This window comes from Micrasema longulum, unplaced genomic scaffold, assembly GCF_059751315.1.
Source record: "Micrasema longulum isolate JH-2025_06_02 unplaced genomic scaffold, ASM5975131v1 h1tg000262l, whole genome shotgun sequence".
Lineage (NCBI taxonomy): Eukaryota > Metazoa > Arthropoda > Insecta > Trichoptera > Brachycentridae > Micrasema > Micrasema longulum.
In genome coordinates this window covers 29643-53631 of record NW_028277466.1, presented here as the reverse complement: position 1 = coordinate 53631, position 23989 = coordinate 29643, and the positions used below count along the sequence as shown (strand labels likewise).

At 31.9% G+C, this 23989-nt stretch overlaps 1 protein-coding gene across 1 annotated transcript; it reads right to left on the bottom strand.

The window, feature by feature from the left end:
• Positions 1-2439: 2439 nt before the first annotated feature.
• LOC148283065 (uncharacterized) lies at positions 2440-7266 on the bottom strand. The gene is made up of 3 exons (XM_088224125.1): positions 7051-7266; positions 4235-4433; positions 2440-3031 (listed from the first exon to the last, which is right to left on the bottom strand). Exons 1-3 carry the CDS (start codon positions 7145-7147, stop codon positions 2440-2442), a joined length of 888 nt encoding a protein of 295 aa, XP_088080251.1. The 5' UTR covers positions 7148-7266.
• Positions 7267-23989: the final 16723 nt, after the last annotated feature.

Below are 23989 nucleotides of genomic sequence, written 5' to 3'. Positions count from 1 at the left end.
ATGATACGAGACTTGATATATCTCTCATATTTATTTAAATTAAGAAGTTCATTTTTTGTAATCTTTAAAAGGACATTTTCATATCGGATTTGGAAAGTAAAATTTGTATTAATATGCTGAATTTTAATACAAAAATATTTATCCCTACTATGCAAAGAATAATTATACGAATAAAAGTGATGCCAATACTACAATAAATTTGTTTTACTGTATTAGAAAATAAACGTATAATGAGTTAGAAACTAGCTCAAATATTCTCTTCAAGACCGTCGAAATAAATCCGACCTTCTAGTTCTATTTAAAATTCTCAACTCACTCTTTGATGCGCCTGAACTACTGAGCTCAGACAAAACGTACTCTTTCATGGCGATAACCATAGAACTAACTATGGTTTTCATTCCCCTAAGCCCAGAATTCTTAGGTCTGCCAACAAATATACCAGTCTTGATTTTTCTGAAAACAAATTTTCTTCCTTTATACGATCGCTGAATCAAATTCAATTATAAACACCTCTCTCCCGCTTTTGCTTCCACCAAGTTTTCTATGTACTATTGTGACTAGACTAGACTAGACCTTGTTATGCTTTTTATATAACTCTTACGGGTTTTTAAAGATTAAAAATAGATTTTTTTAAATGTAAAATTTTCCTCTACGCATGGGACACCACAGACACCACACAAATTGTAAAATATTAAATAAGTAAATAAATAAAATACTTTGACGAGCTGGCTGATGGACAGGGACATGGAGGCGGACAGGGATATGGCGGCGAGGAGGGGCACCGGGGCGGGCACGGACTCGGCGGTGGGCTCGGTAATGGGAGAGCCCTCGGTGGTGGAGAAGAGCTCGGTGGGGGGCAAGGCGGCGGGCACGGAGGCGAAGGCGGGCAAGGTGGCGGGCGTGCCGGCAATCTCGGGCATGGTGACGGACATGGGCACGGTCGCTGGCATGCCGGGAGGCGAGGACACAACGGGGGACGAGGGCACGGTAGCGGGCTTGGCGGCAGACGGAGGCACGGCGCTGGGCACGGCGCTGGGCACGGCGCTGCGCATGGTGGTGCGCACGGCGGTGCACACGGCGGTGGGCACGGCGGTGGGCATGGCGGTGCACACGGCGGTGCACACGGCGGTGGGCACGGCGGTGGGCACGGCGGTGGGCATGGCGGTGCGCACGACGGTGGACGGGGGCACCACGGAGGGCACGGCGGTGGGTAGCAGCGCGGGGGAGGACGCGGCGCTCCTCTGACATACTTCAACTTATCACAAGACGACACATGGGGTGGCCTAGGCTTAGGCGTGTTACCCGGAGGATGAGTGGCACATATTGATCCGGAACATGACATTTTTTCATCGTCTATAAGAAGGAAAAAACAAAATATATAATAATGCTTAATACCCTTAAATAAAAAAAATAGTTTATAGCATTTTTATGCAGTATTTTTTTTTGTATTTATAATTTTAAATTTTTATTAGTAAACCTTTATTTAACATGAAAACAATACATAAAGAAATAAAAAATAGAGCAATTCAGCTTGAACTTGCTAAAAATGAAACAGATCTAAAAACCGTTGCAATTTCGTTATAAACTATTTGATTTATTTATTAATGGACTTAGTTCGATGAGGAACTTCAGGAGGATTAAATAAAATGTTTTCTTACGTGCGGTAAAAATTAAAGCATTAAATTATGCAGCAAAGTTTCTTGTAAATGTAAAAAAAATAAAGAAAAAAAGTTTTAATAAAAACGAACTACTTTGAACGACGTCACTAGTTCATATGAGTCAACCAATGATAAGACAGATCTGGAAGATTTACGATTCACTTAACGTCAACGTACTTATCGGCTGAATTAGCCGAGAAGAAGCGGAAGAGCACTTGAGACGTCACACGCGAAGTAATGATAGAAATACAAAACTTAAAAAAATGTAACACGATAGATAAAAATTGAAGAAAAAAAATTGGCTTACTCTTTTAACATTTTTTTTTTGAACCTCTAAACTGCCTCATTCATACGTATTGTTGAAAAAAACAATAAAATAGAAAAAAAATACAATTGAAAAAATAAATAGCAATCACATGAATGCAAGTCAACAACAATTAATAAAAGTTGATTTCAAAACTTGCCAATTGTTACATTTTTTAACTAGCAATTTTTAATTTTACAATTTGGAAGTCTAAGCAGAACCTGCGAAATGTATTAATAATACAAATATTATGAAGATGTATTGTCTTTTTTTAAAGGAATAATTAACTAAGGAAGAAAAGGAAAGGATATGGTACGGAAAAGACCAATTGAGAAAAAAAAATTGTCGGATTTTTTCTCGCAACTGGCGGGAATCGAACCCGCGACGCCTGTTTTACAGTTTGCCTTTTAACCAACTGCGCCATGGCGCCTGTCATTAAATTATATAACAAAATAAATATACGAAAATAAATATTCACTAACATGTTAAAGGAAGCTGGAATAGGGAAATGCTGGAGGATGGTGGACAAGGGGGGATGCTGGCGGGCGGCAGGCTCGGGGAAACGATGGCAGACGGCGGGCAAAGATAAATAATAGCTAGCGGTAGGTTGAGAGAATCGCTGAAGGATGGCGGGCACAAAGGGACGTTGGCCAGTGGCAGGCTCGGAAGAACGCTGGCGGATGGAGGGCACGGGGGAATGCGGGCAGATGGCAGGCTCGGAGAATCGCTAGCGGACAGCGGGCACGAAAAGGTGTTGGCCGGCGGCAGGCTAGAGAGAACGCTGGTGGACAGCGGGCACGGAGGAATACAGGCAGGTTGCAGGGTCGGAGAAATGTCGACGGATGGCGAGCACGAAGGAACACTAGTGGGTGGCGGGCTCGGAGAAATGCTGGTGGATGGCGGCCATAGGGGGATGCTCGCGGGTGGCTGGCACGGAGGGATGTAAGTGGGTGACGGGCTCGGAGGACCACAAGCAGATGGCGCAGTCGGGGAAACGCTGGCGGATAGCGAGCACGGGGGAGTGCAAGACTTCTGTTGGGCAGTGAGTCCTGGCGTGAGAGGCAGGAATCTAAGAGTAAAAAAAAATATAAACAAATATATCTTTGAAGTAATGAGGGAGTGTGATGTTCCAAATAATGTTTATATGAGTAAAAAGGTGTAAAAAATTATAATAATCTTCCCAATGAACTAAAAGCTATTAAAAATAATAAATCAATAAATAAATTTAAATTAAATCTAAATAAATTTTTTGAACACGTGTAAAAACTACAACAAATTTTAATTAGTATGAATGTATTTTGGTTTTATATTTTTTCTTTATGTATCCTGTTTTTTTCCCATGTACTCGTATTTAAAATTATATAAACTCTTATAAATAAACAACTACAACAGTGTAAGTCGCTCTCCAATCACAAGAGTTATTATCTTTTTTTGGAGAGTTACAGTGATAACATTTACTAGATGTGTAAAAGTAGATATGTATAGATTTTTTTTAAAACATGTACCTTTTATGAAAATTATTTATAAAAAAAAAAAATGTTAAAAAAAAAGAAATAGAATGCATGGTAAAATTGTTCATCATTCTATTAAGATTCATCGTGTCCATGTCGTTAAAAAATACAGTTGTCTGTAAAATAAACCCAGAACCAGGATGAGTATTTTTAACTTAATCTTCTTCAGCTTTATGTCCTCCACTGCTGGATATAGGCCTCCTTCATATTCTTCCATTTTACTCGATCGGTTGCTACTTGCAGCCAGTTTTTACCCCCTACAGCAGCATGTCGTTGGACCATCTTTTTTGACGTCTTCCGACGCCTCGCTTATTCTCCCAAGGTCTCCATCTTATAATTTTAGAGGTCCATCTTGTGAGGTCTTGTCTCGCAACATGGCCCGCCCATTGCCACTTCAGTCCTGCTACGCGATCCATAATATCCGTTATTCTGGTTCTGTTCCTAATTTCTCAATTTTTTATTGTATCTCTTAGGCTTATACCAAGCATGGATCGCTGTATGCATTTGAACTTTTCTTATCGAATATTATTAACTAAAAATCCTGAAAAGGGTTATTGAATGGAGTTAAGTCCGACTCGTAGTGTGGTGATTGGCGTATTCGCTTACCATGATTAAGGTTTTGGGTTCAATTCCTAGCATGCGTTAACATATTTTTAAAAATATTTTTCAATAAGAATTCCCTTATAATAAAATTACACGCAAAATATTTTTTTACGGAAACGCAATATATTTACAAAAAAATTAAAATATTATTCAATTACTTGGGTGGATAAAGCGATGAACAAGGGCACGGGGATGAGCACGGTGGGCAGGGGTTAGGTGGAGGCGGCGTTGACCCTCTGACGGACTCCGTGTCGTCAGAGGGGGGCGAGGGCGCAGTCCCGGCCCTGCCCCCCGGAGGGGCCTTCCCAGGAGTAGAGGAAGCGCATATTGACTCAGAACTAGGTGTTTTTTTCCCACCTGCAAAAAGCGGAGACCCACGACAAATATAAAAATACTAATTTTAATATTAAAGTTTGATTGATCCAATAATTTTAATTATTTGATTTATATTAGACAATTGATTCGTCTTGTTAGGGCAAAATCAAACGAGTGCAAAAATAAAGTAGATCAAGGGACCTTCAGTTCTTGAAATTGCTCTAACAAGGAGAATAATAGTCCGATTTTAATTTACTTAATTTCAAAAATAGCAAAATCAAATCAGTGTTTGACTTTAATATTACAATTATTACAATAGAGAGTTCTACAAAATAAACGCCAACTTAATACATACAATTATTACCTTAATTAAATAGTTACAACGATACACCAGAAAATTTAAATATTTTAAGCTTAAAATTTAGGAGAATTTAGCTTCATTAACGTTCTTACTTAAATTATATTCAGTAAGATGAATGCTCTTGAGTATTTTGATATTCTTTCTCAAATTTACACCAGTGTTCCAAATCGGCTGTGGAAAACTATAGACCCAACACTGGATTATTTTCAGAAATACCGAAAATGCCTAGGCTTTATGATGAACTTTTCAAAGACAATTTGCACGATGTAGCAAAGACAGTTATACTAAAAACTAAATAATTAGCCCAATTTTTGATAAATGAAACATACCGACCGGGCAAGGTCTTGTCTCTCTAGGTAAATAATAAGTATAGGTAAAAATATATTATTAATCAATTACTTTTTATAAACCAATCCATAAAAAAATATTTAATAAATCTGTCAATTTAAATAAATAATAATATTAGAATAGACTTTCGAACTATCTTCTTCAAAAGATTTTTCGTCTTTGTAAATCTTAAATTTTATGTCGAACTTAATAAACTCCCTAGATAATTAAATAAATAAATAAATCTTAAAGTAATATTAAAAAAGAATCCACTTTCTCAACAATTTTTTTTTATTCGTTATTCTAAGTTCCTAACGTAGACATTATTTACAGAAAAGATAGATTATTCAGTTGATCAAAGAAAACAATAAAACAAAAATGATCACTAGCAAATTTTTGCGATTTCCAAATTTTAACTTACCAAAATGTCTTATCAAATAAAAGGTATAAATGAATTGAAGATAAAATTTAAGACGGCCTCCGTTGAGTAGTGGCTAAGACGCTTGACGAAGGCTCCGGGTTTGATTCCCGGTAAGAATACAAAAAAAAAAAAAAAATTCTTAAACCTGGATGTCAAGTGTTGTAATTCACCACTGTAATTGGGCCTTCTGGCCTGTTGTGGTGTAAAAAAAACAAAAAATAAAAAAATATAGAACAGCTTACAAAAAATCAATTTGATGATTTATGAGGACTAATAAAAAATATTGATATGTTATATTTTAATTACATAAAATACTTTTGATACTTGTATCTACTATTAACTAAGTATAAGCCTCTCCAAGCACAATTACTTGTCTCTTTTTTGAAGAAAAACAACATTAAAATATAATAGAAAAATACTTAACTCAGTGGGCTTAAACTGTGCAACTCGGATATAAGCTTAGACTATAAAAACTAAACTATAAAAAAGCACAACAAATAAATTATATATAGTCGGGTTTTTGGCACAAGTTGGTAACTAACATTTCACTAATTGCAACACATTGCCTTTTTAAAGTTAAAAGCTCATCCCAAATCAACAATTTCAATAAAATCACAAGTAGAATATCATAAAATATTATTGTTTGTATTTATAAAGTACGACATATTTTTATTTGCCTTTTGTGTCAATATAATTTTTGAAAATTTGTAGTTTGTTTATTAACGGACATTGTCCATTTCAACAATTTCTATAAATATATATTTAAAAAATATATTCTATAAAAACCTATGGTTTTAATATTACAATAAAAGAATAGTTAAAAACACTTAAAAAAAAAGAAATGAAGCATCGTCAAACATAAGGGACATCAAGACAAGGTGTGGACTATTTATGGACTATTTAGTGCTCGTTTAAATGACAAGCCGGTTTCGCAGTTTAGTGGGTTTCATTCCTTTTCCTTTTATATTTTCTGTTCATGTTTTTACATTCTTTAATAAAAATTTATAAAAAAAAAAAAAAAAAAACAATACGACAAAGACGGGTGTCATTGGAGAATTAAGGCCATAGTTTGTTATATGCCGATCGATAAACAGTACTTCATTGTTTCTCAAACTACGAGTCGGAATATGGAATTTTACTTATCCCAGTAATGATGGAACATCGATTATACCATTTAGTATGCCGAACATATATATATATGGAATCAATATTAGTTCTACGTTTTTGTAGACTAGAAAAATTTAACTCTGACTATATCAGCATAAGAATAATTATATTTATGCAAAATAACCGACGATATAATGTAATAAATTAAGCTCAATTGTGTGTTATATATTAAATAAATAAATAAATACATATCCACGAAGATTTCAAGACATTATGTACCCTCAAAATTGTGTGTAAACAAAATTAAACTATAAAGAAAGAAGTTTGATTGATTGCAAAAAAATATTTTAAACAACATATAATTGTTTTATGAACAAATGTATTTACAAAAGCATTTATAACATATGTGGAATGAAACACAAATAACAGCTAAAATAAGTTACCCGCGTAAAGTGCTTTATCAGTTCTAATTTTTCTAACCGGAGCTGATCTTGTCAAATACTTAATCAGAGTCAATGCAGCTTGTCTGCCTTTGTTCATCACAGTTAAAACAATGATTGCGAACTTGGATTTTGATAACTATATTTCTTGAAAATATAACTGTGATCTATCAAAAATAAAACCATAATTTATGCATTTTTTAAGAACGTGCCAAACAATATTTTCTGTATACACTCAAGAAATATATGAACGGCGAAGAAAATGACAATTAAATTCGATTTTCAAATTAAGTACTCTTATCTGAAATGACATCCAGATGGGAACTATTTTTTTACGTAAGAACAATGTGCCCCACACAGGGGCAAGTTGTTACAAGGTGGGGGCATGTTGTTACGAACTAAAACAAAAATTAAACATGTATGTAATTGTTAACAATAATATGTAGACTATATATATGTAATGATATAATAGCATAAGCTTATGTGTGATGTAAGCTCCTTTTCCTGATCGACAGAAATTATTTGCCGAGGTTTGTTGTAACCCACTCTGCAAGGTGTGGTTGGACCATTCTCTTGACGTTTTATGTAACGATGTAATGTCATAAAATTAACTTTGTATGCTTCGGCAGCTCTTCGAATAGATATTTTTTTCTGTTGCTTCTTTAGCTGATCTTTTGTGGGTTTTCTTGGAAATTTAACCTCTATTGTTTTTTTTAAATGTCCGTATGATTGTTATATAAAATCTCAAACAGAATAATAAATGGTTTAATAATTTAATATAAATATGCCATTTGAAGTAAAAGGGAAACGTCGCGGGGCTAGTTGTTACAGTAGCAACTTGCCTCCCTATTGTTGTAACAACTAGCCCCTTCGACCCAAAATAAAAACAAATTGTTAAAGCATTAACACGAAAAGTGTTATAATTTCGATATATTATCTGAATGTCAGCAGAGATATGTGGAGTTTTACCAATTTACTTTAAATCAACTTACATCTTATAGTTGGTGAACAATTAATCGTCAAAATCAATTAACAAAAGTTACTTTCAGATACGAAATACACTATAATCGATTTGATTTGAATTACGCACGACCGGCAAGAGAGTCGTTTCGTCGAGCATTGGGGACACGATACCTAGACATTCTGTGCGACACGTACGTCACAGAACCTAGTGGTGGTGGAGTTTTTTAGAATGTAACAACTTGCCCCCGTAACAACTAGCCCCGCCTTCCCCTACCTATTTTATTTATTCATGACAAAATACAAGGTTTTTTAACTTTACATATTACATTTTATTACATATTTTATTTGTACGAAATATTCCCAATCAGCAAAAGTGCTGGTATGAGGGGATATCATATATAATAACACAATTAGTTTAAATAATTTTTTTATAAAATAACATCACATATCACTCGTAACACGGGCTGTAAGAACTGTTTTATTTAGGTGTTTTTTAAGTATGTACATGTTTTGTATATTTTTTAGATAATTAGAAAGTGAATTGTATTTTTTTTTGCTGTATGTTGCAAAAAACTGTTTCTTTTTATGTTGGTCCTAGGTTGTTCGCAAGTTAAATTATTTGATGCTCTTGTATTTATTTTATGTATGTTGTAGTTAATTTTATTTTAGTCTTTATTTTATTCTTTTTCATCTTAAATATCATTTTGATTTTTTCTGTGTAGATCAATTCCTTTAGATTGAGCATTTTTGTTAATCTATATAAATCTGTGGTTCTAGTATATTTATTAAAATTAAATGTTACTTTAAGCGCTTTATTAATTGTTTTTTTGTATTGATTCTTGCATATGTTAACTTCATTGCGACCATATGATTAATCCATATACAAAGTATGTATTTTTTAAATTTAAATCTTAAAATAGGCCACATATAAACATATTCTTATGTGTGCTCTAATAATAACAATGTACATACAGATCAGCTACGTCTACGGCGAGAGGAAAAGTTATTATACCTCTACGCAAACAGCGCACTAAATTTGGTGAACGCGCATTTGCGGTCGCAGGCCCTATGGCATGGAATGCTCTCCCAGCAGAGGTGCGAGGCTGTGAAAGTGAAGTGATGTTTCGGAAAAAACTTAAAACCCACTTGTTCTCTAAATCATTTGAATAAATCCGTAGCACGTGACAACAAAATAAATTATTTTAATTAAATTACAAATTTAAAAGCTTCAATTAAATTAACTTAACAATAGAATCACCATGTAAAGCGCCCTTGAGGTATTTTATTACGAAAATGGCGCTATATAAGTTATCCACAATAAATAAATAAATAGATTTCTTAACCCTTTGTTTGAACTTTAATATATATATTTTTTCCCATATCATAATAATTTTTTTACTGCCTTATATAAAATTGCATTTTGAGACTTCGCCTTTTTTCTAAATGGAAGTTTGATTATCACTATTTTTCTGGTATTGTGATCATGTTCATGTTAGCTTTGATCAATCTTTTTCTAAATTTCTGTGTTTTAAAAAAATTAAATACTATACCATCGTATTTTCTTGCACAATATGTCAGCGTGTTTATTTTATGTAACCGCTGTGTATATATAAACTTTTTTAAATATATTTTTTTCATTTATACTCGTGAATCTCACGCGCTTCAATAAAGTCAATTGGAAGGATTGGAGTAAAAATACGGATGTTCAAACATAGGCCGAATTGTAAATATTACATGGTGTGTAAAATAGCTACTTAAATCAACCAACGATATGTCATAAGTCCTGTAAATGCAAGGCCCTTCTCTAAAATGTTCTTCATCTCTGTTGTTACAAGTTAATGTTACTAACTCCGAAGGGGTTTAAATCCTCTTTGTCTATAAAAATTTGCACAAACTTAAAATTCTTCGTTTGATAATAATTTTCTTATACATGACTACGTTACCTTTATAATTTCTAAATCACGTTAAATTCTTTAAGTAATAAGAAATATAGTTATTTAATAATTATACAAACGATCCGAATCAAACAGCCAGAGGATCTGTCAACTTCCGGGCCGCCATTTTGTTAGTGCGTGGGGGCCATCTTGTATTATCTTATCGTCTTCCGGTAACCATGACGCCCTCGCCTGTCCTCGATCTAATTGGACTATTTTATAAGCTCTACAGTTTCGGCTTTATCGCGTTTGTAACGGCGTTTATTATTATTTTTATCTATGTAGAGGAAATATGGGTAAACGTGGACATGTTAGGTTACCTACTCAATACTTACGTCGGGAATCATACTTGAAAATATGTCCAACATTCGGGATGTTTTGGAACCAATCGGGCGCTTTGACACTGTTCACTTTCGTAAAGCCACAAAATCACCTCTGAGTAGTGTCTGCTAATGCCACACAACATAAACATTTTCGTTTTCCAATGAAATTAGCATCTCATTTTTATAGACAAAGAGGATTTAAACCCCTTCGGAGTTAGTAACATTAACTTGTAACAACAGAGATGAACATTTTAGAGAAGGGTCGATGCATTTACAGGACTTATGACATATCGTTGGTTGATTCAAGTGGCTATTTTACACACCATGTAATATTTACAATTCGGCCTATGTTTGAACATCCGTATTTTTGCTCCAATCCTTCCAATTGTTGATTTTTGTGAAGTTAAACAGCTGAAACCTTTATTGATGCGCGTAAGATTCACCTAACACGCCATAAACGCCTAACTCGATCTGTATAAATTCAATGGATAGACTGCATCAGTGCCGATACGACAACACTGGAAGTGAGGAACTGGAGAGGATGAGCAGCAGACCAGGAGGAGTGGAGGAGACTCCTGGATACAGCCAAGGCCCACCCAGGGCTGTCGAGCTTATGATGATGATGATAAGATTCATCCGACTGAATTATTTTACTTACATACTAAGCAACGCCTGGAAATATTTTGAAATATATATACTTCTTTTTAGACCAGTTGGTTTAATCAAAAGTATTTTAGCATCTACAATTAGCATCTCGGCTACGCCAAAAATGTCTTGTGAAAAAAAACAGTTTGTTTCAGTTATTACTGGGGTGGATAATGCGTCAGGCACTCCAACCCACACCTCTGCTATTTACGAAGCCACTTCGGGTGGATTCCGAAACATCACGAACAGATAACGCGTCGGGTATTTACGAATATGCCTTTGGGAAAATTCTTGCAGGGGTAAATGTGGATAAAGACAATGAAATATATAGTAGGGAGCCAAATTTAAATAGGAAGAAAAACACGCTTTCGTAAGTTAGTAATAATATCTAGTCTTTAATCGATTATGTAGATAATTAGGTCATTTAAAACAAAAAAAATTAAAGGAATAACTTACTAAGCTTCTATTTCAAAGGCTTGTCAGCAGGTAGGAAAGAGAGGATATGGAAGGAAGCAATGAAAAATACACCACAACACCCAGACCAATTGAGAAAAAAATCTTTCTTGGATTTCTTTCTTGCAACTGGCGGGAATCGAACCCGCGACGCCAGTCTCACAGTTGGACGTCTAACCAACTGCGCCACGGCACTTGGTTAACTGATTAACTGAAGTGATTCAGTTATTAAGTTAGTTAACTCATTTGGTGGCAATTTGTTTTGCGACACTTCACTAATTTAGTATCGAGTTATCGATAAATTTGTTTTTTACATGATAATAAGTATATAAAAAAATTCTCGACTTACCAGTATTAAAATTACAGTCGCATATATTAAAAAAGACTAGATACAAATGGTGATTATTTATCTGAAATGAGAACATAAGACAATCACGAAAAAAACTTTTTGGTATAGAACTTTTTACAATTTTCAAACTCCACGTTTGCAAATCACCTTATAGTCAAATCATGTTTTTGATAAAAAAAAATACTAATTTTAAATTCCTTCACATACGTAGCAAAGGTCAAAAATTAGATAAACTTGAAATTTTAGAAATAAATCGTTTAAAGAGTTTCCCGAATTTAAGAAATTGCCCGCATCTCCCCTACGCAAATGAACAAGCAACTTTCTGAGGATACAAATGTAAAATTCGCGACAAAGGGAAATAATAACCACGATTATAATGATTACCTACTTTTTAGCGTCATTTTGGCAAGATCAAGATTCAAGGCCATCAAATTACGTGACACAGAGTTCAAAGCTGGTATCTGCGTGTGAACTTGGTCCCGAATTTCCGTAAAAATATATCGTAATGTTGCTCGCACGGAGATAAGGGTAGGTATTTTTTTATCGACCGTCATTTTGAATCAAACTGATGACATGCAGCTTATATAATGGATATTTCTTCAACGAAGTAATATCAACAAAAAGCCAAGATAGGCTTGATGATGTGATTTCATAAAATAAAAAAAAACAAAACTCGATTAGTGTTAGATCAATTATAATATAGGGTTAACCAGGGTATTGTTGGCACCCCCCGGTAATTGGCACTCTCTTATTCAAACTAAAAAAGATGGTTAGAACTTTAGTATTGAAAACGGAGTACTTAAATTTATCAAGTTTAATTATATTCTTCAATACTGGCCACAATTAATCGTTGTTACTATGTGGTTATTCCTATTTAAAACAATATGTCGATGTGCTCGACTAAAACGTGCGAGAAATCAAGAATTTCTTAAGATTTTTTTAAGAATAGAGCTGAGTTGAACTTTGATTTTCAGCAAAGTTAGTACAAAACATAACATACGATGTTTACCAGTGATTGAATACATGTTTATTAAACTAGTTTTGTATCAAATGTGATTATCTTTTTTAATCGGTGTACAAAGAAAAAATGTAAGAAATCAGAAATTGGCACTGTGCCAATAACTAATATGTTGTGGTGTTATTCGTTAATATTTGAATTATTAACACATGCCAATCAGTATTTTACATGCATTATTGATAATTTCTTTGTTTATTTTGCGGCAAGCAAAGAAAATTATTTTAGCACTTAGAACAAAAAAGATTGGCTTATATACAGGGTGTTCTTAAAACCCTATCACATCCGAAACCACGATGATCAGTATGAGCAAGAAGACATATTGGCACATCAAAATATTTTTTTATAACGAATAAAAATTTAAAAAATAAAATATAAAAAAAGCAAATGGTTGCTTACTTCTGCAGGGGTGAAACAAGGGGGGAGGGGGGGAAGGGGGGAGTCTGACACTGCGCCGCGCTCCCTTCACTTCTCCCCTGCAGAAGTAAGCAACCATTTGTTTTTTTAATCATTTTAATTTTTTTTAATTCTTTGTTCTAAATATTTTTTAAAAATATGGTAATATATCTTCTTGCCCATACTGATCATTGTGGTTTCGGATGTGACAGGGTTTAAATAACACCCTGTATAAAGAGAAATACTCCGAAGAAAATTTTTTTAAAGACAAATTTTTAAATAGAAAGAGCGTTGCTATCTTCATTTGATTCAGATTGAGTTATACTTCGTCTTTTTGTAATAATATTAAATCCATATGATAATTAATAAAAATACCACGTCTTTTATTTTTATCCAAATATACGGATATTTTAAATGTGCCAATAACAGTCAAAATTGCTATGCCGATAAATAACTAGAGGTGCCAATAAATGGCTAAAATAGTGTTTTTTAAATCATCTTTATTTATCTTAAAAAATTAAAAGATCCTCTGAATATAAATTAAAAGTTTAAAATTAACTCACATTTGTTGATATAAAAAAAACGTTTACATTCAAATGATTATAGTTTAATTTATAAATAAATATTGACTAAAACAATACGCTTAAAGTGCCCAATCATTGGTGGTTTTACATATTTATCTATGCAATGAAAATTATGAAAATATTCCAAAACTGCTATTTTTATTTATTTATTTATTATTTATCATGATATTTATTGCATTTAGCTGGCGGCAGCGGTTGGCAAGCCAAATGTCAAGAAAAGTAGTCACCATAGTAATTGTAATTTAATTCATATTTTTTTGTAGTGGATTTATCAATAATATTTTGAGTTTGTCCAAATTTTGTAGACAAGTACTGGATTTTTCAATTTTATTTATTTATTCATATATATGTACATTACAAAATGGAATATCTCAATTCATACATATGTATGAAATAGTTAAAATAACAAGGTAAAATCAGTTACGTATAAAAATAACACATAAGTATACATACTATCCAGAGAATTATGTTAAAAAAGTAAGAGAATCTTGTGACAAAAAACTCCCTCAGAGACGTGAAAAATGTCAATGTCCAAAGTAATATTGTTCAATATAGAGATAGCCTTTCCAACAGGCATAACCATTGGCAGGTTGGTCTTCTATATTGAAATGTGAAATAGTCTATGCTGACCCTGTCTAAGGTAATTATCCGGAAGATAAAAGCTAATGCTCCGCATAATTTCAAGGTTGTCAATAATACCGCGCAACAATCGAAAGAAGTGCGTAGTTGAACACACATTTCTTCTGGTCTTCAAACTTCTGTAACCAAGCATATTTTTATTTATTTTTATTTAACACTTTATATACACATAAGGGCGGGCATATTGCTTTAAGGCAATTTCTTGCTGCCTACCCAAACCGTTCAGTTTGAGAACATTACAAATACATATACATATTGAATCTTATAATTTTATACAAAAATTAAAAACAAAGATTAACGAAATAAAAATTTATTAAAAAAATAAACACTATACTTTGAAGAGTTGAGAGGGGATGGGAAGGAAGAAGAAGGATAAAGGAACAATATCAATATTTAGATAGTGACATTTCAATCTTGACTTAGATGTAAATAAAGAAGGGGCGTCTCTAACATTAGTGCGTAGATTATTCCACAATCGAGAGGCTACTACTGTGAAAGAGGAGGCAAGAAAATTAGAGCGATGACAGGGTATTTAAAGGGTTCTCTCGTTACTAGAACGAAGAGATAGCCCTTGTTGTGAAAGAGGTTGGAAGAGCTCTCTCAGATAAACAGACGAAGTGGGATTATTTAAAATATTGTGAAGAAGTGATAGAATGTGAATGTTTTTTCTATGCCTGATACTGATATGTGGTCAAGTAAAAAGAAGGAACTCAGTGGGATAAAGCCGTGGATAAATCCATGGCTTTATCAATGGATTCATAACCATGGATTCAATTAGTAGGTAGAAATATACTTACGAGTGGAATGAATTCATTGATAAATTGGTCATGAAACAAATGAAGAATGAATACTGTTTAATTACAGCGGTAATTAACACTTTGTTCTACATGTATATTTTGATACGCCTACACTCGGAATCTATTTTTTTGCTACTAGGCGGATATAACTACAAACGCACATATTTTCCATATTACTTAACTATTTGATAATAATTGGGTAGCACAAAGCATGTACCTTTCTTCCTACAGTGACAAACTGAAACACGTTTTATCATGTTTTTATTATCTTTAGCACAATTAGCTATGTAATTAAAACGGATTGGTAAAAAATATCACAGTTTTGGCAAATAATGGGGTGAAAGATAAGGGAGTAGGGACAGGAAGTTGAAAAATATGGGACAATAATTTTATTTGTTATCTGAATCCAGAGTAAGCCACTGCTTGGTGCGTGGGCCGGAGCATCACACGGGAACCACGTGGCTGCGAGGACCAAATTGATACATACGATATTGAAATCAGGTAGAATAGTCTCTACATCACATTTTGCAGACTTGTTATTTTGCCTAGTAGAGCTTCTTGCTACTATCTTTAATTTTAAAAAAATAATTAAATCATCCAAATTTTATTTTTTTATACTCCTAGGAGTTACAACAAACTCATTTTGGGACAGAAAAAATATTTACATAAAGGTGTTTTTATTAAAAAAAAAAAAAAAAAAAATTTTTTCACGCCCATAAGGCTTTTACATACATGGAAATTATATAAAACATGAGTAAATAAGCAACATAAAATTTTAAAAATACAATATAAAGCAATTTAAAAAAAAAAAAAAAAATTTTATAGAGTCTTTATTCAATAAAATATACATATTATTACAATATTAATACATTATAAAGAAAACAAATTCTTAAGATATATTTTGTCCCGATAAACTATTCAATAATAGTTTGTCATCGGGTGCTCAGACATTAGTTATAATTAATAATCAAATAAGAAGAGTACAGACATAATACTGTATGCGTATAAAATAATAAACATAAAAATAGTTTAAAGATTATTTTTTTTTAAGTAAGAAAATACAGTAAAATAATACAATTAAAATATAAGAATAGTAATTTACTTAAATATATTTTAAATATAAGAAAAAAAAAATAATAGACACATATATAAATAGTGTGTGCTCATAAATGTAATCAAAACAAGATTAAAAATAAATTAAACAAAGTAAAGTAAATCGAGAATTTCAATTCATATCTACAGAAAAAAAAAATTAGTAAGAAAATTAAAAGTACATATTAAAATTAAGATCTAAAAAATGTTAATGAAATAACAAAGTATTAAAAGAAAAGAAAAAGTAGAAATAAAAGATAGAACAGTTTTTAGAAGTAAAGTTGGTATAAAAAAAGAAGATGAGTATATAAACAAATAAATTTAAAAAAATACAATTTCGTGAAATTAAAAATAGGATCAGTGTTAGGAAGTATAGTTTGAATAAAAAAAATAAAAAATGAGTGTATAAACAACATAAATTGAAAAAAATACAATGTAAAAAAGTAAAATATAGAACTGTGTTTAGAAGTTTAGTTGGTTTTAAAAAGTAATAATAATAATAACATTTAAAAAAATAAGCCAAAAAATGCAGTTAAAGGTTTAAAGCAGCTAGGTACATAATGTTATAAAATACAATATAAACAGAATATTAAGTTCTATTTGATATGGAACATATACATTGATATTTAAAATTTAATTTACAAGACTCACGTTAAAGAAATCGATGTCGTTAGCATATTGGTTCGCAAGTACATGCATCCGCATTACTGGTGAATTTTAATTCTGGTATGGTAATAAAATAGTAATATGGTAACACGTACCTGGAACTCCAACTGCTTGGACCTTCATCCTTCCAAATGTGCAGTTATTACATTTAGTCGCAAAATAAAAATACCTACTAACTATGTGCTCAAGGGTCAAAACCTCCAACGCTCATTATGTGCAAAGGATCTAGGTGTCTTCCATGATAGTAAATTACTTTTCGACTTCCATGTTGACAGCATCATAAACAAGTCATCACGTGCCTTAGGATTTATTATGCGTAGCTCTGCGTCGTTCACCATGGCAAAGGCATTTAAAATCCTTTACTGTACATTGGAATTGGTGCGAAGCAACCTGGAATATGCATCACAAATATGGAATCCCATGTACAATGTGCGGATATCACGCATTGAAAATATTCAAAATATGTTTTCTACGTACATGTATTTCCGGTTGAAACTTGAGTTTAAACCCGATCAATATATTCCAAGAACCCAACAAAATATAAACACTCGTTCAGCAACACAAATTAACTGTATTGTCCCATTTGTATCAACCGCCTTTGGTAAAAAGCAATACAATGTAATTGCTCCAAAAATATTTATTGATTTATTGCCAAATATAAAAGACTCAAAATGTAAACATATAAATAGTGTAGCGAGAGATTTTTTTGAAAAATATATGTAAATCAATAAACGTAGTACTTTATATAATTGGTACACATATTATTTATATTTTTATGTATTTCATTGCTTTATATTTGTTTTATTACATATTATACGATATTATTTCTGTTTAAGTAACCTGTATTCTTGGCACATATATATATACTTTATATTTGTATAATAATAATTTTTAATTTCTTACATTTGATTCCCTAGGCATTTTTAAATAAGTAGTTTTAGTTTTTCTTTTTTATGTTATTGTTTTATTAGTATAGGACTACTTACGCTCTAATGATAAAAAATCTCCATCTTAGAACAGGCTGTGTCATGTTAGATGGAGACTATCATAAACAGAGAACACTTTGTTTTCATTTTACATTAATTGGTTTTATAAAGATTCCCCGTTATTAAGTATGTATATTATTTTTTTGCAATAAATTTATAAATAAATATGTGAAAAACATCACTTATTACCTCTGCAAAAACGTCGTGAAATAGCTGATATAATTTATCTATTGAAATTGCATATGGTTTAATTGACTGTCCTGAACTACTAACTCTCTATTAATGTTCCTTCTAAATTACTAAGGAATAACTTTCTTCTTCACATTCCTATTGTCTCATATAATTATAGGTAAAATTCATATTTATGGCAACCTTTTTATAATTTGAATGTATTATCAAAATCATTAAACATAGATTTATTTGCGAATAATCATAATGACGTGCGGCGTTTGCTTTCGAACTAATTTGTGGTGTTTTTTCTTTACTTTTTGATTTACATTAGATTACTGTTCATTTTATGTTCGAGATTTTTTTTAACTTACTGTGATGTTACTTTGAAAACTTTTGATTCGCTTATATGTAATTTGTTTTGTTTCATATTTAAGATAAACACAGCTGTTGGTTATCCAAATAAAGAATAAAGTAATAATACGTACATAAAACTGAAATAGCAATTTAAGTATATAATACAGAGAAATTAAAACAAATAACAATAAAAATTAATCTTAAACATTAACATATAGTAAGAAAGAAATATCAGAGGAAAAAGAAGAACTTAAAACTAAATTTCACGTTCCACGTACCTCCTCAAGTAGTAATTTTTTTAATGAATATAATATTTTTTTGTCGTTCTATAGGACTCCGTTAGCCTGTTGTACTCACTACAAGCAAAGTACAGCAGAGACCTTAGACCATGCCTTGTTGTGCGTGATCCAGGTACGTGAATATTTAGACTATATTAGTTAGAGAGTCTTTATTCACGCCTTGAAGCACCGTTTTTGCAATCTCATAATACGGTATGACCAAAAATGGGAGAATGTCAGTAAGTTTGTAAATGTCTTTGACACGCGTTTCCATTGGTATACCGTATATTTTTCTTATAGCTCTATTTTGTATTACTTGTATTTCTGACACACACTTTTTTGTGGCAAATCCCCAGATGCACGACAAGTATACCAAATGAGAGTGAATCATTGAATAGTACACTGTACGGCGTAGTGAGATCGGAAGAACTCCCCTAAACCTATGCATCATACCAGTGATTGAAGAGATAATAGATTTAACATAATCAAACTAGTGAATCCAATCTTTATTTAAACGTATTTCCGTATTTCCTCCATGGATACTAGAGTGATGACTTTGTCGATCTGCAAAAAGCGTTTGATAAAGTGACGAAGAATTTTTTTATTTTAATTTATTTGGAAGTTCAACAAGGATACATAAAATACATACAATTTTTAAGTAAGCATTACTAACATTCTTTATATATATCCTCAATTATATCGCTCTGTAGCTGCAACACTTGTTGTAATCTAACTTCTATTTTTATAAATTTGTTTTTTATTTCGTTTTTTAAAATATCACTGAAACTCTAAACTTCATTGTCAAATAAAAAAATGTAAATACGGGCTAGATTTCTTACTATCCATGCGCTCTGTAGCAGCAAGACGTGCTGTAATCTAGCTCCTATATATCATAATTGGAGACGAGGAACTAGTATCCCAACCGACCATGCGCTCTGTAGCTGCAAGACGTGCTGGGATATTTATTTATTGTAAGCCCCCTTGAGGTGATTTTCACAAAAATAGCGCTATATAAATTATCCAAACATATAATTATAGAACTCCTCCATCTTTCGTAAATTATATGAAAAAGTGTGTAAAATCAATTTAAGTAATAATAAAGATTAAGTTTAGTAAGAGTTAAGAATAAAGATGGAGTTAAAGAAATAGAACTGAGTTAAACATAAGAAAGTACTTTTTTTTTAAGAAAAGAAAAGAGAAAATAAGAACATATAAGATATAATAAAATAAACTAAAATTAATTCACATATTCAAAAATAAAGATTAAGATTCTTTTTATTTTTTTTTATTTTTTATTTTTTATTAACATACACGGCATAATTGCCTTTTACAAATTTATAATATAAACATATAAGGTTTGATATTTTTTTAAACTACATATTTGCACTCAAAACTAAGGAACAATAATCAAGCCTAAAAATTATATAACATAATATTAAAAAAAAAAAAAAAAGTTTAAATAAAACAAAAGTTTGAAATAAAAAGTATACGAGAACTTTAAAAATTAATATAAAAAGTTAATCAAATTTTAAACATAATAAGGTTTATAATAAAAATATACATGAAAAAAAAAAAAACAGAAAATCATAATCATTTAAGCCACATAGTGATATTTTTTAAATAATCATTTGCTCTATCATGATAAATGTTAATGTTAACTTTTTTTTTTGTTATTGAGTCTTAAAATACTTGCAAGAGGGTTAAAACGTGCCATATTGTTTGTAAAAATTGGAACGTAAAATGTGTGTTATGGAAGGTGTTATCGGAGTATTGAGTGAGCTGAATTCTGACACGGGATATTGCTTCTCTGTTTAAAGACGGCACAGCATGTGTTAGGGAAAATGGATCACACACATGTCAAAACATTCATAAAAGAGTTAAACAGGGATGTGTGATGTCACCTTGGCTGTTCAACGTGTATATCGATAACTGTATGAAAGACTGAAAGGTTTAAGAAGAAGGGAGCAAAAATGGGTGATCTAAATATCAATTGTCTTTTGTATGCTGATGATGCCGTGCTTCTTGCTAACAACAAAGGGGGGACAGCAACTGTTGGTAACAAAAGTCTACGATGTATGCAAGGGAAGCGATTTGCTGATGAATGTCGATAAATCTAATGGGATGGTTTTTGAAAGAAATGAAAGTATGACTTAATGTGAAATCAGCGTGAATGGGGTTTAAACTAAAACAGGTAGAGAAATTTGTGTAACTGGGAAGTATGTTTACTAGGGATGGAACGACTGAGAAATATATTAAAAGGAGGGTTAGTGCCGGAAACAGAGTGAACGGTGCACTGAAATCAGCCTTGGCAAATAAAATGAAAAAAATAGCAGTTCACGAGTCCTGGTCCCGACTCAGATGTATAAGAGCGAAGTATGGACTTGGAAAAACAGGGATGAAAGTAGGCTGAATGCTGTTGAAATTCGATCTCTTACGCGAATGTGTGGTAAAACTATTTACGATAGATGCACAAATGTCGAGATCCGTACATTATGTAAGGCTGAGATAGGCATTATCGACAAAATCAAGAAAGGAGCTCTGCGCTGGTTTGGACATGTAGAGCGAATGGACAGCGAAAGAACGGCTAAGAATATTTACAATGCGAATGTTGATGGATGCTGAAATAGAGGAAGACCGAGAAAGACATGGCATGACCAAATCCAACTAATACTTGAAGATGGACATGTCGAAAGTCGGAATAATCGGCGCGCATGCATGAGAAGATGTATGAATGTAGAGGAAGCGAGATATGTATGCAAAGATAGAGTGATGTGACGTTATATCCTCTCTGCCTACCCTTACGGAGAAACGGTGTGATGTTTTGTTGTTGGATATTCCCTATTGGCATGTTATATACGAATATCTTTTGATACATTTTTTTCTATAGGAGGTAAGATCATTTAAAAATTCTTAAATGCTTCTACTTTTAACCGTCGTTTTAACATCGATTTAAATGGATAAAGAAATAATGTTTTTAAAAAAAGGTTTTATGTTTTTAATTATGTACACCCTTCTTTTTAAATTTTGGTATTTCGGTTTTGTATTTATTTTTTATATTATAATAATTGCGATATCGTGTAAGTACAAAAAAAAGTATTTTTTGCTTTTTTTACATTTGTCTAAATATGATTTGAAAACATATTATATATATACTTTTTTTTCACTCTTTATATTTAAGTTAGTAGTAATAATTATTATTCAATTATGTAGTGTGATCATATGTTTTCATGTTAAGGATCTTTACCGACAAGCCATATAAATTGGCTTGGTGAGTCCTGTAATAAAAAAATAATTTTGAAAAAAAAAGGTATATTATATGTAATTAATAAATAAAAAAACTAAAAAATGGCTACAAAAGTATTTCATGGCTCTTAAACAGTTTTGTCATCATTTTGGCGAATCGTCAATAATAAGGAAATATCACATACTACGAATACCGATTTAAATATATGAAATGAATTTAGAATAATTAATTGTATTTTTGAAATCAATATGGATATTGTGAAAAAATGTTATCATATAAAAATGTAAAAAACGGAATTTTATAAAAATACGTTCGTAGAAAAACGCAACGCGTTCGGCCTTGGTTGTTGTGACGTCAAGACTTGTGATAATGTTCCAAACAAATTTCAATGGCCAGGAACAAATAAACATGAATAGTGACGTATTAAGGGCGTAGAAAATGAAATGACCGTTTTTGCGGGAATTCAAAATTGAAAATTTAAAAATATTTTTTATGCAACTAATTATACGCAAAATTTTTTTTCTTTACTGGACAGACTTTCATAGACCTTTATTACTTTAGAAATGTTAAAAAAAAGAGAAATTTCCTTTTTCATTTCCCACTATTTTTCAAACCAATAAAGTACAAAGTACATACTCGTACAAATGAATTAACAACAGGAAAATATTACTTAATGTATACGAATTCTTTAATTTATTAAATGTATATTTAAACTTGTCTCGCGTTGTGCCGACGATATGCCGTTTGTCGAATTTTGCTTATTTATTTACTATTTTTGTTTAGTCTATGGAGACAAGATTCTAGAGTTATTATTCGTGTGTGGTCACTTGAAACAAGAAATTATATCGACAGTCTAAGTGGTTAAATATTAACCAAGAAAAAAATAAGAAGTTTATGGCGATTGTAATCGATTTTTAATATATTATAATTTGTTATTACAATCATTAATTTACGTGTAAATAAAATGTTATAATATTTAGAATAATGTATACTATAAACTATATTAATTTAGAATAATGTATGCGTTGGCTTCCGTGGTGTAGTGGTAAAGACACTCGACTCACGTACGGAAGGTTTCGGGTTCGATTTCCGGTGAGAACACAAAATAAAATTAGATTTTTCTTAAGCCTGGGCGTTCTGTGCTATAATTCGCCGTTGTAATTGGATCTCATGGCCTGTTGTAGTTCAAAATGATATATTACATATAATATATATTTTATAATATAAGTTTTTACTTGAGCGAGTCTGGTCCGCGATTACAAACGCTATCTTCATCGGTACATATCAAAACGGAATATCTAACTTTTATGCTATCTCTATCTACCTCACCATGGCGAATTTTGATTTACCGATGTTTCGATACGTGTTTTCATTACGTCATCTCAGACGTCACATGATCAAATAATTCAAGGAATAGGTGGCGCTGAAACTTTACTACGTCTTATATGCTAAATTAAAATTAAAGTATTTTTCTTTCGTATTTTATATAGTTTCAGTGATAAAAAGCAGCCCTTCAAAATGATTTAAAATTTGAATGAATCTCAATTACAGCAAAAAGTGCTCGGAGGAACATATTTTTGTCAATTCTAATGCGTTAATATATGTATTTGTAGATTACAAGTGAATATCTCATATTTGAGAAGCAGAAATAACTTGTTGTGAGGCTATCAAATATCTATCTTAAAAAAGACAACGTGAAATGAAATTTTCATAAAACGAGGAAATCCAAGCAGTCTGCAAACATTTGCACATACTCAAATCATTGGAGATATAAACAACACTTGTATTTTATTGGTTGCTTAGGAGAAATTGCCATTTAGCAATAAGCCCGCAAATGTATCACATAAATATGTACAAAAAGTTCAGTTAAAATATGTTAAAAAATATTTATTTGTTCTGCCAAGATAAGTCTAAACTTCACAAAAATTAACAGACGGAAGATTAAAAAAAATATAAATGTTGCACAAAACATGAACAGAATGGTGAATGTTACACAACGTGTAAAGTGGCCACTTAAATCAACAAATGACCAAGGGATCATAAGCCCTCAAGA

Excerpts from the sequence above, each read along its gene's own strand:
- LOC148283065 (XM_088224125.1), bottom strand. The coding sequence starts at position 7,147 with ATGAACAAAGGCAGACAAGCTGCATTGACTCTGATTAAGTATTTGACA. Across the intron at positions 4,434-7,050 it reads TGATAAAGCACTTTACGCGG|GTGGGAAAAAAACACCTAGT; the intron begins GTAACTTATTTT and ends CGCTTTTTGCAG. Across the intron at positions 3,032-4,234 it reads TCATCGCTTTATCCACCCAA|ATTCCTGCCTCTCACGCCAG; the intron begins GTAATTGAATAA and ends TTTTACTCTTAG.